We start from the raw sequence: 16907 nt of genomic DNA, 5'->3' as shown, positions 1-16907 counted from the left end.
TATTGATTTCAAGGCGGCGTACGGTTCAGTGAAGAGAAACAAGTTATGCAGATTATGATCGAACATGGTTTTCCTTCGAGGCTGGTTAGGCTGATTCGTGCGACGCTTTGAAATCAAGTATACGGGTTGCGGATGAAATTTCGTCATCGTTCGTAACCTTAGATGGGCTGAAGCAGGGCGATGCTCTTTCAAATTAACTGTTCAACATCGCGCTGGATGGAGCGATACCGAGAGCTGGTGTGCAAAGGAGCGGAACCATTGTCATGAGGTCGCATATGATCCTGGGCTTCGCGAATGGCATCGACATCATCGGGATTGACCATCGGGCCGCGGAAGAGGCGTTCATACCTTTTAAAATGGAGACTGTGAGAATTGGACTAACGATTAACTTTGTGGTACAGTACATGGTAAGTACATGATTGCTGGTGGTCAACGTGGGTCCGGCCGTGGTAGTGGTGGTGAAGTGATTTATCTTGGTACTCTAGTAACGTGCGATAATGTTGTTACCCGTGAGGTGAAAATACGGACTGCAGCTGCCTTTTCTGGTCTGCGAAAACAGCTGAAGTCCCATAGGCTAAAGACAAAGCTAGCGTTGTACAAGACACTGATTCTTCCGGACACTGCATGGCCATGGGTCATGGACGTTGAGGGAAGCTGATTGGGGAGCCCTTGGAGTCTTTAAACGTAAAATGTTGCGAAAAATGCTCGTTGGTAAACTGAAGCACGGCATCTGGTGGCGTCGCATTAACTACTAATTGTACAAATTGTAAGAGATGATTATAGTGGAGCGAAAAAAAAACGGCAGGCTGCGGTAGGCTCGGCACGAAGCTAGTATGCCGGAGGAACAACAAGCTGAAATCATATTCAGCAGGCAACTAGGAAGGATCCATTGGCTTCGATGAAGGCTGCGCACACGTTACCTTTCGCAGTTGGGAGGACCTAAGGACTCTTAGCGTTCTGGGCGACTGGAAGCGGTTGGCCCGGGTTCGACTCGAGGTTGTGGAGGCGAATGCTTCATTCAGCGTAAACTTACATCTATGAGTTAAAGGCCACCAAGTTAGTACCTACTAAGTATAATATATTTCATTCAAATGTTCCTGTAATTAAAATTCAATCACGGATCCACAATTTTGTAATGTCGATATTAACACTTATGAATACGCGCAAATAAAGTAGGTGACGTTATGTTATGGAAACCTCAACTGAACGCAGTGATTGACACTTCTCATGCACCACTTCCATGTTGCTTTCACTTTCTGCACCGTGCTCTTAGTTACTAATGCAGCTTACAGATTGCAGGAACAATTCACCCAAGATGCAACATCTCCCTCTATCATTATCCGCGTTCCACATGTTTTCTGCACGCTGCATGTATTTGCACGATGGTAGACGTAACAGTAACATGGTTTGGCTCTTTTCAAAGTCGAAAGAAGATCGAATGAATGAACAGTAGGTAGGTATGGTAGTAAAATGGAAAGGAGAAAAATTTCATCAGCCAGAGAGTGATCGCGAGCAGCTCTACATATGTTGGGCACTCCCATCCATGTCATGCCCTAGTTTCCCATACCTAGCTGACGAGGGGGCGTCCGTTTGGGAAACGTCATCGATTACGACGACGACGTCTTTGGCGTGTTCGCAGATCGCAGCTGTTTTTCGCTTATTGCATCGATCTTCGTTCAGCCAGATGGGAGCCATTTTCAAATTTTAATGTCTGTCGAGTGTCGGTCAATCGTTTTGCGGCTATTCATGAGATTGCATTTTCGAATATGAAAATATGATCTTCTTCATCTGTTTGACGCACGCTCGAACTGGGGCAGAGCCCTGTTCTCATCTTGTTTTCTATGAACACTTCAACAGTTATTTACTGAGAGCTTACTTTGTCAATTGACTTTTTTGCATTGAAATATCGAAGATGTTCTTTATCCAAGAGAGTAGATGCCTTTACTATTACGCAATGTTCCTGAACCTATCGGGATTCGAAGCCGTCACTCGCAGTGTGATCTTACTGAGTCCACTTGAATCATATGGGCCCACTTGGAAAGGTGATGCTAAGGTGATTTTTCTTCCCGCTGAGTTGACAGCGAGGTGTGCTTTGAACGCTACCGCATTGATCTTCATCGTTAGGGCTCTGGTGTACAAGACGTTCATTCAACAATTTACAATACGAATAACGAAAACGCGGTCATTCTGCAGTTTGTTGTGAAATCAAGTAATGAATGTACTTTTGCTTGCTTTGTGGTAGGCATCTAAAAAATGTATCAGTGGTGAAAATAAAACAATAGAAGAAGAAGGGGCGTACGTGAGTTTCGTCTCGCGCGCAATCCTAGAGAGACGTGAACTGGTGATATTGTGTTTCTTGTTCTTCCGAAGAAATGCAGGCTTCGTATGTGACCCACTGAGGCTTGCTAAACTTGAACTTTTACCCGAGTTTAAAACTTTTTCCAACAGAAAATTAATTATGGACTTCTTCAAAAATTACGCTTGAGATACACAGCTAATCTTGGTTACCGACATCGGGAAAATTTTGCTGGGTTTTTGAATTACATTAAAACGTCTTCTTATGAATGTTATTTTTATGCACTTTTAATTTATGCATCTTTTTATGCTCTGCACAAAAAGAGGGAAAGCTACTCAGAACCAATATTGTGCATAAGAAAATGTAATATTGACGGTCACTAATATTACAACGCTGGCCAGGGGGTGTTTATAGGAAAGAGCATAGGGAAGCTGCAGGGACGTTTCAGGTGATCCCAACGGGTTACAGCGGGGTACCAGGATCAGGAGCAGAGATGCCAGGTGAAATTTTCAAATGTCTTTACATGTCTTCACACTCCGTGTTGTGGCTTTATTTAGTATAAAATTAATGTAAAAAATTTATGCTATGTTCTCACTGCGCTCTAAATCAAGTAATATAGCGTGATGACCAATGGTGATGATATCCCATATCAAGATAGGCATTCTCACTACGCCGACATGATAGGGTGCGGGCACTGGTTTTGGCCAGTCTAACGGAAATCATTTTTATAAAAATAACCAATGATCCAATGAAAACTACCAATGTGTTAAATGAAAGGTTTCGATCTATACTTTATTAGAAAAATGCAGAAATCAAGCTAATACTTGATTTTTGTATTAAAAATGGCACTGGCTAAAATAGAAGCATTGCCGCAGTTTTGGCCATATTCTCAGCTTTGGTTTCTATTTTGGCCAATCACGTGTATTTCTTATGGGAGTGGCCAAATTAGAAGCACCCTGGCCAAAATAGATATATGGGAGCTGATTTTTTAAGGAAAATTATTTTTTTCTTCCAGTTTTTAATCAAAATGTATGGTTTTCACAGCTGTAATCATCATATTATATTAGAATCTACTAGTAAACAATAAATTTATATCAATTTAGATCGTAATAGGCTGAATACCGCACTATGGCCAAAACTCCGGGCTGGCCAAAACTGAAGCTTCTACCCTATAGCTTATCGTTTATGTTGTTGAACAAAAAAAAAAAAACGTAGCGCTTAAACCTACAGAAAATGTTTATTTATGTCGATATGTAAATTTATTAACAAATTCCTCAAGAAACTGTGAGGGGATATCGGAGATATTCTCATTTTATACAAATTCCAAAGGAAATACTTGAACATATTAATATTATTTTCATTCCTGTGTGGATTCCACAAGCAGTTAATTTTTTATTTTTTTCCAGAAGTTGCATGTTGAATTCATCTAGAACTTTCTTTTGTAATTCCACCAGGAGTCTGGAATCCCTTCAATAGTTTCTTCTGGAATTCCTGCAGTTGTTTTTTTTTCTATCCCTCAAGAAGCTTCCCAAGAATTTACTCAGTTCACCGGGAATTTTTCCTGAAATTTCCCAAGAATTAGTCTATGTGCTCTTCGGACATACTTCCAGGAGTACTTCGAGAATTGCTTTCCAGTAAATTTCTCCAGGACTCTCCGAGAGTTTCTCCAAGAGTTTCCCGGGAATCCCTGGAGTCCCTACAAATACCATGGAAATTCTTTAAGAAGGTTCCGAAGAATTCCCGCAGCATTGGTGGTAGAATTCCTACAAGAATACCCAGGGATTTTTTTATTTCTTGACTGAAAATAACTACATAAATTATCCGAAATTTCCCTCCAGAACTTCCATAAAATTTACTTCAAGAGCCTCTCAAGAAGTCCTCTATCAATTATGTATGGTTCGCTCAGAGTTTATTTTGAATATTACCAGGTTTTTACTGAAATTCCTCAAGAAGTTCCACAGAACTTCTTTAAGAAGATGCTCGGGAGTTTCTACAGCAGATCCTCGGGAATTCTTCCAGAAGTTCTTCGGAAATTTTTCAAGGAGTTTTAAAGGAACTTCTTCAGCTGCGTCTCGTGAACTCTTCCAGTAGATCCTGTGGAATTCCTCCAGGACTTCCTCGAAAATTCCTCCAGGAGATCCTAGGGAATTCCTTTGAGAGATCCGCGGGACTTCCTACAGGAGATCCTCGGGAATTCCTCCATCAGTTCTTTAGAAATTCCTGCAGCAATTTCCAGGCAATTTCTACAAAAGTCTCCGAGAGTGTATTTGGAGCTCCTAGGAAATTCCTTTAGCAGTTTCATGAAAAATTCTCCACAAGTCCTCGAGATTTTCTCCAGGATTTTCCGGGGAATTTCCCAATGATTTTATTAAAATTAACTACATAAATTATCCGGAAATTCCATTCAAAACTTTCACGAAATTTACTTCTGAAGTCTACAAGAACTCCTTCAGCAAAAATTTAGATCCCCGGATTAATTTCCAAGAGTTCCTCAAGAAAAATCCGGAAATTCCTCCAGAAGATCCTCAAGAATTTATCCTTGAGTCCCTAGGGAATACCTCAAAGAGTTCCTCGTGAATTTCTCCGGAAGATAATTGGGAACTCCTACAGTAGGTTCTCGGAAATTCTTCTAGGAGTTCCTCGGAAATCTCTCCAGTCCTTCGGGAATTCCTCCAGAAGTATCTCGGGAATTCCCTAGGAGATCCTCGAGAACTCTTCCACAAGTTCTTTGGAACTTCTACCAGGTGTTTTAAAGGAACTCTTTCAAAAGTGTCTTGGGAATTCCTCCAGGAGATCCTCGAGAATTCCTCCAGGAGTTCCTCGGAAGTTCCTTCAAAATTTCCTCAGGAATTCCTCCAGGAGTTCTTCGGAAATTCCTCCATGAGTTCTTCGGGAATTCCTCCCGGAGATCCACGGGAATTCCTTCTGGAATTCCCGAAAATTCTTCCAGGAGATCTTTCCTCTAAGAGATCCTCAGAAATTCCGTCATCAGTTCATCAGGAATTCCTGTAGAAGTTTGCAGGAAATTTCTATGGAAGTCCCTGAGAGTTTATCTTGGGACTATTAGGAAATTCCTTCAGGAGTTTCAAAGCCATTTCTCCACGAGTCCCCGAGTATTTCTCCAGGATTTTCCTGGAAATTTCATGCATAATTTCAATGAAATTTACTTCATAAGTTCACCAAGAATTCCTCCAGCAACTATGCATGGTTTTCTCCAGGTAGTATTCTTCATGTTTTTCCGAAAATTCCTATAGAAGTTGCTCGTATTTATTTCCACGAGTTCTTCAAAGAAATCCATAAATTCCTCCGAGTAACTCCTGGAGATTTTTTTTTTGGGAACCTTATGCAGGAATTCCCGAGGAACTTCTAAAATAATTCTCGAGAATCTCCTGGAAGAATTCCAAAGAACTCCTAAAGGAATTCCTGAGGCACTCGTAAGGGAATTTTCGAGGAACTCTTGAAGGGGTTCTTGTGGATCTCCTAGAAAAATTCCTGCAGAACTCCTAGAGGAAATCCCGAGGAATTTCAGGAGGAATTTTCTAGGAACTCCTGGAAGAATTCTCGAAGAAGTCTTGGAGGAATTCCGAGGAATACATGGAGGAATCCCCTAAGAACTTCTGTAGTAATTTTCTAGCGACTTCTAGAGATGTAACCGAGAATTTCTTGAAGAGGTTTCCGAGCAACTCCTGGAGGAATATCCACGGAACTGGTGGAGAAATTCCCAAGGAACTCCTAGAAGAATACCCGAGGAACTCCTGGATGAATGCCAGAAGAATTTCTGAAGAAATTCACGGTGAACTCCAAAAGGAATTCTCGAGGAGCTTCTAGGGGAACTCCGAGGAATACGTAGAGAAATTCCCGAAGAACTCCAGAAGAAATTGTCGGTAAATTCCTGCGGGAATTTACGAGGAGCTCCTAGAGGTTTACGCGAGAATCCCTTGAAGAGATTTCCGAAGAATTTCTGGGATTTGCGGGGAACTCGTAGAGAAATTCCCGAGGAACTCTTGGAAGAATACCCGAAAAACTCCTGGAGTAATTCCCGAGGAACTCCTGCAGGAATTATCGAGGAGCTTCTGGAGGAATTTCCTAGGAAGTCCTGGAGAAATTCCAAAGGATATCCTAGAGGAGATCTCCAGGCACTTCTGAAGAAATTCTCGGCAACCTCCTGGAGGAGATCCCGAGAAACTCCTGGAGGAATTTCCAAGGAACCCCTAAAGAAATCCTCGAGGAACTCCCAAAAGACTTCTTGAGGATCTCCTGGAGAAATTCCCGAAGAACTCCTGAAGGAAAGCCTGACGAACTCCAGGAGGAATTCCCGAAAAACTCCAGGAGTTCCAGAGAAAATCCTGGATGAATTCCCGAGGAACAACTTTAGGAGTTCTCGAGGAACTCCTAGTGAAATTTTCTAGGAACTCATCCCCACTCCCGACAAACTCGCATAATGTGAGTTCTTCCTTCGGAAGGGAAGTAAAGCGTAGGCCTCGAGATGAACTAGCCTAAGGCTAAAAATCTCGTTTATACAGATAAAAAAAGGAACTCATTGAGGAATTCCCGAAGATCTTCTAGAGGAATTCCGAAGTAACTGAATAATTTCTTGGCAAGCTTCTGGAGCAATGTCCGAGGAACTCCAGGTGGAATTTGCGAAGAGTTTATGGAGGAATTTTCCAAGGAACACCTGGAAGAACTCCTGAATAAATTTCTAGAAGAATTCCTAATGAATTTCTAAAGGATTTCTCGTGGAACTTCTGGAGAAATTCCCAAGGAATTACAGGAGATATCTTAACTGGATTTCTCGAACAAATCTTCGGAGAAATTTGTGGGAAATTCTAGACGTAGCTCAGTTTGAAATGTAAACGAAGTTCTCGTGAGAATTTCCGAAATAGACATCTGTTATACTTTTAGATCCTCCATTTTAAAAGATTTTGAAAAACAAAAGGAGAACACCCAGATGAATTCCTGGAGGAAACTAAAACAACTCAAAATAACGTCTTTCAGAATATTTGATAAAATTTAAAAAAAGTCCTTGAATGAAATTAAAAATAATATTAGTTAAAATAGTCCTTGAATGAAATTAAAAATAATATTAAAAATAATATTAATATAATAATAATAGAGAGGAAGTGTTAGACCTAACGCTTTGCTCTAGTAGAATTAGTCACGAGCTGACCAATTGGCATGTGTCAGATGAAGAATCTTTATCTGACCATCGCTACATCTTTTTTGAACATTTAAATGTTACTTCGCAAACATTGCGTTTTAGGAATCCCCGGTCAACAAACTGGGATCTTTTTACTGATTTGGTTGCGGCCAAATTTCATGTATACTCACCATCCATTGACACTCCAAGTGATTTAGATGATGCCGTTGATACTACAACGACCTTCATCATGGAAGCTTTTGAAGAAGCATGCCCTCTACGGTCTGTGAAGATCACAAGAGGAACCCCTTGGTGGAACTCTGATCTGGCGAAACTCAGGAAACAATGTAGAAAGAGTTGGAACAGGCGACGTTCGGCTGGATCGGTGGCTTTCAGGTCGGCTCGCAAGGCCTACAGGAAAGCTCTCCGGTCTGCTGAACGATCCGGCTGGAAAAACCTTTGTACAAATGTTTCCAGCTTGAGTAAAGTCAGTCGGTTAAACAAAATCCTTGCGAAATCTAAGGATTTCCGGGTGAACGAACTTCGTTTGCCAAATGGTGATCTGACTTCCTCTGATGAGGAAGTTCTGGAATGCTTATTCAGCACACACTTCCCTGGATGTGTGGATATTACATCTTCGGATGAACCTGATGATTGTAGTTATGATTCTTTAGCTTCGGCTCGGAGTATTGTAACTATAGAATCGATTGAGTGGGCACTTAATAGCTTTGCTCCTTTCAAATCTCCTGGGGCAGATGGGATTTATCCTATTTTGCTTCAGAAGGGATTTGATTATTTCAAACATGTTTTGAAAAAACTACTTGTTTGCAGTTTTGCTACAGGGTATATTCCCAAATCCTGGCGGGATATTACTGTAAAGTTTATTCCGAAAGTGGGTCGTGCGTCGTATGAGGAAGCAAAGAGTTTCAGACCTATCAGTTTGACCTCTTTTCTTCTGAAATGCTTAGAACGCATTGTGGATCATCACATCCGTGATGTTTATCTGGCCAACGTGCTTCTTCATGTGAACTAACATGCCTACCAATCTGGTAAGTCCACTGTGACTCTTTTACACAAGGTTGTTTACGATATCGAGAAAGCATTCGCTCAAAAGCAATCTTGTTTGGGTGTTTTCTTAGATATCGAGGGTGCCTTTGACAACGTGCCTTTCGATGCCATATTGGAAGCCGCACGGAGTTATGGTATATCTCCAATGATTTCCAATTGGATTCACCAAATGCTCAAAAACCGATATCTCTTCTCGACATTGCGTCTAGCAGGGATTGGGAAATTGAGTGTTTGTGGATGCCCCCAAGGGGGAGTCTTATCACCGCTTTTGTGGAATCTTGTAGCAGATACGCTATTGAGGCAACTCAATAATAGCGGTTTTCCTACTTATGGTTTTGCCGACGACTACCTAACATTGTTAGTTGGTATGTGCATCAGCACCCTTTTCGACCTGATGCAAAGCGCCCTTCAGGTAGTTGAGGGTTGATGTCGCCAATATGGCCTTTCGGTTAATCCGAGTAAAACATCGATTGGTCTTTTTACGGAAAGGCGAAATCGTAATGGCGTTCGACCTTTGCGTCTCTATGATTCTGAAATCGATGTGACTGAACAGGTAAAGTACGTTGGAGTCATTCTTGATTCTAAGCTTTCCTGGACACCTCACATTGAGTTCAGAATCAAGAAAGCTTGTATGGCCTTCGGGCAATGCCGGCGTTCTTTTGGTACAACTTGGGGTCTAAAACCCAAGTATATCAAATGGATTTACACAATTGTGATTCGGCCAATATTGGCTTATGGATGGCTTGTGTGGTGGCAAAAGAGTGAAGTGAGAACGGTCCAATCAAAATCAGGCCATCTTCAAAGGATGTGCTTAATGGCGATGTCTGGAGCGTTCTCTTCAACTCCTACGGCAGCGCTAGAAGTTGTCTTTGACGTTGCCCCACTACACATTCATCTCAAACAAGAAACACTTTCTTGCACTTACCGGTTACGGGTACTCGGTCTACTACAGAAAACTCCTGTGAACCGCACATCAACACACACCTCGTTGTTTCCACTTTTGGTGAATTGGGACAAAGTTGTCCTTGCTCCAAGTGATCTTACAATTGCTTGTAATTTTCCATATAGGACATTTTCCACGAAATTGCCTTCCCGGGAAGAGTGGACATCTGGTTATCTGGAAAGAAGTATTTCAGACGGCATCGTATGTTACACTGATGGCTCCCTTCTCGAAGGTCGAGCAGGCGCTGGTGTTTATTCTCGTGAGCTTAGGCTGTATCAGTCTTACTCACTTGGTAGACACTGCACCGTTTTTCAGGCCGAAATCTTTGCTCTTATGTGCGGAGTGCATTCAGCACTTTAGCAGCACGTAATGGGCAAAGTAATATACTACTGTTCAGATAACCAGGCTGCTATTAAAGCACTTGCTTCGGCCAACTCCAGGTCGAAGATAGTTATCGCTTGCCGAACTCAAATCGAGGAGCTGAATTCAGCAAACGCTGTTCACCTTGTATGGGTACCTGGCCATTCTTCCATCGCTGGAAATGAATTGGCTGATGAGTTAGCTCGCTCTGGAGCATCACATGACTTCATTGGCCCTGAGCCAGCTATTCCGGTATCGAAGTGTTGGATAAAGCTTCAGATTCACACCTGGGCTGTCACTCAACACAGACAATATTGGAATAGTTTGGAGTCATGTCGTCAAACCAAATTGTATAGTGCTGAGCCATCTCTACGGGTGGCAAAGTATCTAACTAATCTGTCTAAGCAGAATTTCAACATGCTGGTCAAAGCATTGACTGGCCACTGCCGACTCAGCTATCACATGGCGAATATTCAGCAAGCTGATTCATTTGCCTGTGATAGCTGTGAATCCGATTATGGAACTTCATATCAATTGATATGTAACTGTCCAGTTTTCGCGCAACTGCGTTTCCGAGTATTCGGTAAACACATATTAAGTGAAAATGACTTCTGAAACCTGAATCTTCAGGATATTCTGTTGTTCTTAACCAGCTGTGGTAAAGAGCTATAGGCTCTCTTTCGCTTTATGCGTTATTACAGTGCCCTTTTCAGGCACTTATGCCTGTTGGCGTTATGCCTGTTGGCACACGAGCCTTAAATAAATGATTAAGTAAAAAAAATCAAAACAATGGACTTCAAGTTGTACGCCAAAGAACAGTTCGGACGGCTTAGTAAATCCCATTAGGTGGATTGATTCCTTTCACTTCTATCCATCCATAAACATCAACTCGTGTGCAACCGCATTGTCTTATTTTGGTTTTGTTTCTTTCATTTTCTTCTTTTGCAGCTCAAGAAAACAACAACCAGTTAATCCCCGACAAAAACTGCATCGGAGAAGCCTCGATGAATCTTAAGTCCAAAGCACGATCCCTACGCTACGCCACACCGCCACAACAAAAGAAGAAAAGTGCACTCGAGTGGAAATCCCTGCGGCCATTCCACACACTGACTTGACTGATTGTGGTGAAGTGAAGTGCCTTCGCAACGAACGCGTAACAATCGAACCCCAAGCCGAATTCCACGCGCTCGGTCAGCGTATTTCACGTCGCGTCGTCGCGCTCTCAGACGTCTACACCGACTTATCTCTCTCCGGTTTGGAACTGTGGTACTGTGAGTGTCTCGTTCGTACGCGCCTCCTGATCCAAACAATAATGATGACTTTGGTGGCTCACTCATCGTTGATAGTGCCTCTGTTCCGTGCACAACGACGACGATGATGATGATGATGACGATTTGAGGAGCGCACCGCGCCAAAATCAACTCAGCAGACAGCGGTGGAGACCTGCCGCGGTAACCGCGTGAAGAATTTCGCGAGTTCTGCGTCAGCGTTCGGCGCGAGCGGTTGTCAAGGCTCGCAGCGCAGCACTTAGGCACCTAAGTAGTGTTGTGCATTCGTGATCAGTCCATTTCGCGATCGATTGGTTTCTGTTACCTTGGGGGAGTCCCATCCCCACTCAACGGCCTCAGCATCTCTCAGTGCGCGCTGCTCCAGAAGGATTCCTGCAGTCTAGAACAGACGGTCGGCAGAAGTCTCGGCTGGAGGGAGCTTTGGCGACGTTCTTAGATCGTTCTTGACACTCGTCGCGATCGGACGCTCGGTCACGGAAGTGCAGTGCAGTGTGGTGCGAATTTGATAAAAGTGAAAGAAGGACACAAATCGGTTGGTGGATTAAAAGTTGGACAGAGAGTTGAAGTTCGGGCAGTTTGAAGGACGTCTAGTTCTCGTTTTTTTTTCCTGGACAGCTGGTCCTTGAGGATCTGGACGCCGATTCTGCAGCACGATGGCGGTCGATCATACACTAGAAGAGCTGATGGGGATGTTGGGTAAGTGACCGTGAAGTGGAGACTCGAATTTCACGCTCGAAAAACTGCGGGATTTTCGATGATTGAGTTGCGGTGTCGGCGCGTTGAGCACCTTCGCCACGTGAGTTGGATGGCGAAGTGTGAGCCTCGTGTGTGTTGTGGACTGTAAATGATAATTGCAGCGGCGGAGCAAGAAGTGCCCGCCAGGCGCCTGGTGCGCGCGCGTGGGCAAAGTGATTAGAAAGTGAAATTTATGGCGTTGACGTGGTTATGAGGTGAACTCGAAGACAGCAGTTGTGGAGCAGAGGATTGCGAATTTTAATGGACCGGTGATTGTTATGTGAACTGCACAATGGGGTATTGTGTAATGACCTGGAAAGGACATGGTGTGAGACGTGCTCCATTAGAAGAGATTTTGATTCATATGAAACCATGAAAAGAAAAACGTATCTACCTCTGAAGCTTTCAGTGTTGTTGAAAATAGTGGTTTATAGTTTTAAATAATACGACAACAGTTTAACTTCTTTGAATGTTAACCTATTAGGGAAATTATTATTATTATTAATTTATTTTAAGGACCCTTTAACTGAATGGAAGTCATTCGGGTCCGGATTTCTTAATTACATTATTACATCAAATTTGGAGGTATATATCAGTATTTTTAACAAATTGAATAGTTTTCTTAACTTCATTTATGTCATCTCCAAGGGCGATGAATAGCGAATCAGCAATACCGTAGTCTCTTCTAGCTTGGGCGTATTTCCTGCAGTCCACTATGATGTGTTCCACGGTGATTGGAACTCCACAACATTCACATTGTGCTGGCTCCGCTTTGGTCATCAAATGGCCATGTGTTAGAGCCGTGTGACCGATCCGTAGACGAGTTATTACCCGACTATCTCGACGATGCAGATTCCTGGACGTTGTCCATTCGAAAGGAGATGATTTGATTCGGCGAAGCTTCGTTGTAATATCGTTCCACACACAGCAACGCATTCTCCATAAGGAGTGACGAACGATTCGCTTGAAATCCGGATACGGTATCCTTGGAAATTCTTCTAGCGTAGGGCGAGTTATGGCGGTTTTTGCAAGTTCATCGGCACGTTCATTGCCAGGGATCCCTACGTGAGCCGGAACCCAGCAAAGTTGTAAATTTCCCTTACTTTCAACTAATATGCGACGAATTTGTACGATCCAAGGATGTTTTAAACTTGTACCGCTGACAGCGGAGAGCACACTTTGTGAGTCACTGAAAATCACTGCACACCTTTCTACAGAAAGCTCTTGTAGCGCTTTAAGAATGCCCCACGCTTCAGCACTGAAGATAGAGAGTTCCCGAGGTAATCGAATGCTCATGTCACGATTCGGATAATGAATTCCACAACCAACGCCTGTCTCACTCACTGAACCGTCTGTATACACATGTTCTCGGTGATTGTATTCATCCCTGAGCGTTTCATAAAACCTAGTTTTCTTCGTGATTGGACTTCCTTTACCATAAAACGGTATGCTGATGTGGCTAGGGTTTGCATTCCAATCTCCTTTCACAGGAATACCAGCAGTAGCAATAGCAGGGACATCTAGGTCTAACCAATTGGCTGACTCCATTGCACGGAGGTGGACAGGAGAATCTTCGTCTATGCGCTTTCTTTCAAGTTGTTGAACAGCATATAGAATTGTCTGCTCTCTTGCGTAGTAGTCCAGTGGTAGCATTCCGGATTCAGCTAACACACTTTCAATAGGACTAGAGCGAAATGCTCCAGTACAGCTCCGAATCGCTTCGTGGAATATTGGAAATAACGGTTTTAAATTAGCTACTCCAGTTATGGGGATCCCGTACAACAACTTCGGGAGGAGTACAGCTCGAAGGATACGAAGCATCGTTGTTCTATCTGCTCCAAAGTCTCTTCCTCCCAAGCATTTTAATATGTTTGAAACTTTCCGTCCTTCCGTTCGTAAAGCTGACACGTGTTGTTTAAAGGATAATCGTGAATCTATCCAAATTCCTACCACTTTATGTGCTTTAACAAACTTCAAAACTTCACCTCTGTAGTTTAGTGATGGCTGCTGTCGTTTATGAAAACGTTTGTTACATATATGCATGGCAAATGTCTTGGGTATTGATATTTTGAAACCCGTTCTTTTACTCCACATTTCTATTTGTTTCAAAACTTTTTGCAATTTACGGCGGGTATGCAAAACATTCGAACTAAAAGCTCCTACTGTTATATCGTCAGCAAACATTTCCAACAAGTCAGCGTCCTTAACATACTTCCGAATCGAATTTACTGCCAGCAAGAAGAATGTTACTGCCAGAACGGAGCCTTGAGGGACTCCGTTTTGTAACTTTTTCAGCGATGACGTATGTCCGTTGTAACAAACTCTGAATGTGCGTTCCTCGAGAAATTTGCAGCAGAATTTGGCCATCCTTCCTCCGACATTAGCTTCACACAATCCTTCAAGAATCAGCCGACGCCAAGTTCTGTCATATGCCTTTTCAATATCCAGGAATAACAGTTCAGCATGTTGTCTGTTTTCCACGGCTCTACGTCCAAATTGTTCAATTTTTGTCAACGTGTCCAAAGTCTGCCTTCCTTTCCTGAAGCCAGCTTGTTGTTGACCAAAGATATCCTTGTCTTCCAATGCCTCCATCAGCCTTCTGTTTATCATCCGTTCGAAGAGCTTGAGGACGCAGCTGGAGAGATGAATGGGACGTAGGTTGTGGGGATCATTAGGAGTTTTTCCAGGTTTTGGAATTGGGATGAGCAATGTTTCTTTCCATGTCGATGGAAACACGTTGGAAGTCCACACATAGTTGTAGGCATCTAACAGTTTTCTTTTTACATAAAAAGGAAGACGCTGAAGCATTACGTTATGCACTTCATCTGGACCTGGAGATGTGCCACTGAGTTGATCGATTTGATAAAGAAGCTCATGGATGCTAAACTCCTTCGTGTACTCTGATTCCTCTGAAGATAGGTGAACGGGTGAAGTATCCACTCTGGTTTTCCTTCGACGAAATTTTTCATCAAAAGCTGCGTCTGAAGATGCTTTTTCAAAGTGACATGCGAGATGCTCGGTAATCTGTTGTGGATTTGTGATACTTGAATTGTTGATTTGAATGCCACGAATGTTGATGTTCGACCGTCTCCCGCTGATCGTACGTATTTTTTGCCACATATCTTTAACAGGTGTTGACTCATTGATAGATGAAACATATTCTTTCCATGACTTCCGTTTTTCTTCAGCAATGATCTTCCTTGCCTCGTTCCGAGCTTTCTGGAATTCCGCATGAATTACTGCAAATTCTACACTGTCTCTATCTGAACTTTTTCGTTTACATAGCCTAAGATATTTTCTTCGCCTTTTAACAGCGTTGGCAACACGATCACACCACCATGGAACAGCACGATTGGGTATGTCTTCAGAAGATTTCGGTATGGATTTCTTCGCTGCACTAACAATACACTCAGTTAACTCTTCAACACTGTAGAAGCGGTCATGATTAACATTTTTTTTCAATTTCTTCTTCAAATGCCGGCCAATCTGCTTCAGATATTTTCCAACAAGCGCGTCGTTTTAGTTGCGATGCTGATGAGAACTTCCCAACAAATATCGGTGCATGGTCACTGCCATGTAGATCATCACCTACTTTCCAGTCTAATCTATTAGCTAATTCAGGACTACATGCGGAAATGTCGGGAGTGGAGGGACTATGCTCTGCCTGATAAGGAAACAATGTTAAGCTTCCATCGTTAAGCACTACAAAGTTCTGATCTTCTAGTACTGATGATACCATCCTACCACGTGAATCTTCACTTTGTCCGCTCCATAATCCGTTTTTAGCATTTACATCGCCTAGGACTATAGCAGGTCGTGGTAATTGGTGTAGCAGTGCTTCTAATTCTGCTTTATCCACTTCGGTATTGGGAGGCAGGTACAATGAACAGACTGTTGTACGAAATGGCAAACTGATTTCTAAGGCAATTGCTTCGATAGTGGTGTGCAGCCGTATATGTCTTACTTCTAAACCCTCAAGTACGATGAGGGCTACACCACCTCCGTGAGCAGTTCTGGCATTTAGGAATGTTTCATACCCTTTCAATTTAAAATTATGATTTTTGCTTAATTTCACTTCTTGTAGAGCTATTATGTTAGGATGATGTTGATTCACTAAGAGTTGTAGTTCAGCAAGCTTTGCTCGCGCACCATTACAGTTCCATTGAACTATGAACGTGTTGGAGATGATGCGGGTCCGTAGTCCCCGGTGCCAGACGTCTCATCTTCCAGAAGGAATAGCTCAGATTCTGGAATTTGGGACGGTGTGATTTCCAAAAGTAGCGTTTTAGCAGTTGGAGTCGTTGAGTCGGATGAGTCTGACTCAGAAATATTGACGGTGTTCTCAGAAATTACAGCACATTTAGATCGACCTTTCCTTGGGCGTTTGAGTTCTTGTGTGACAGCGCATGTAGATGACTCTTCTGCAAAGTCAACTGTTTTAGTGATGATTTTATGGGCTTTGACTTTATTTTCCAGAGCACGAATGTAGGTATCCTTGCTCTCAATCTTTTTCGACAACTCTTCAATGGTTTGAACATAGCGTTGCATCATTTGTTCCATCTTCAGCATCCTTTCTTCAATTTCGCGGTTCTTCTCTTCTAAACTGCGATCCGTACGGCTTCCTTTTTCCTCTAACAACTTCATCTTCTTGTTCACTTCTTCTTCTTTCTTCTTCAATTCTTCTTCTCTCAGTTTAATTTCTTCTTCTTTCTTCTTCAATTCTTCTTCCTTTTTCAATAAATCACTGGATAGACCGGCTGTTACGACTTCGTTAAACTTTGTTGCATCATTTCCTTCTATCAGCTTACGGGCAGCCACAGCAGATATGTTTCTATCGATCTTCAACCGCACTATACTTTCTTCTTTCTTCCAGACAGGGCACACGCGGCTTGTAGAGGGATGATTCCTCTCACAATGTTTGCACTTAGTAGGGTTTGGGCAAGAGATTCCCTCACCGTGAAACTGTTCGGCACAGTTGAAGCAGCACTTAGGGACTTTGCATTTTGATGCAACATGATCGTACGTAAAGCATTCATAGCAGATGGTCGGAGGAGGGTAATATTGACGAGTTGGGACTTT

At 42.7% G+C, this 16907-nt stretch overlaps 1 protein-coding gene across 2 annotated transcripts in view; it reads left to right on the top strand.

Moving 5' to 3' along the window:
- LOC109432293 (organic cation transporter protein) overlaps positions 1 to 16907 on the top strand; it is a 65866-nt gene that overhangs the window by 22412 nt on the left and 26547 nt on the right. For both annotated transcript variants that reach the window (XM_062855541.1, XM_062855540.1), the window contains exon 2: positions 10753 to 11789. In XM_062855541.1, the coding sequence (XP_062711525.1) occupies positions 11747 to 11789 (43 nt within the window). In that variant the 5' untranslated portion in view covers positions 10753 to 11746. The remainder of the gene's footprint in view (positions 1 to 10752; positions 11790 to 16907) is intronic.

The sequence above is a fragment of the Aedes albopictus genome, chromosome 3, assembly GCF_035046485.1.
Source record: "Aedes albopictus strain Foshan chromosome 3, AalbF5, whole genome shotgun sequence".
In the NCBI taxonomy this organism is placed as follows: domain Eukaryota; kingdom Metazoa; phylum Arthropoda; class Insecta; order Diptera; family Culicidae; genus Aedes; species Aedes albopictus.
The sequence above is the reverse complement of the archived record's forward strand: the minus strand, read 5'-3'. Positions and strand labels throughout refer to the sequence as shown.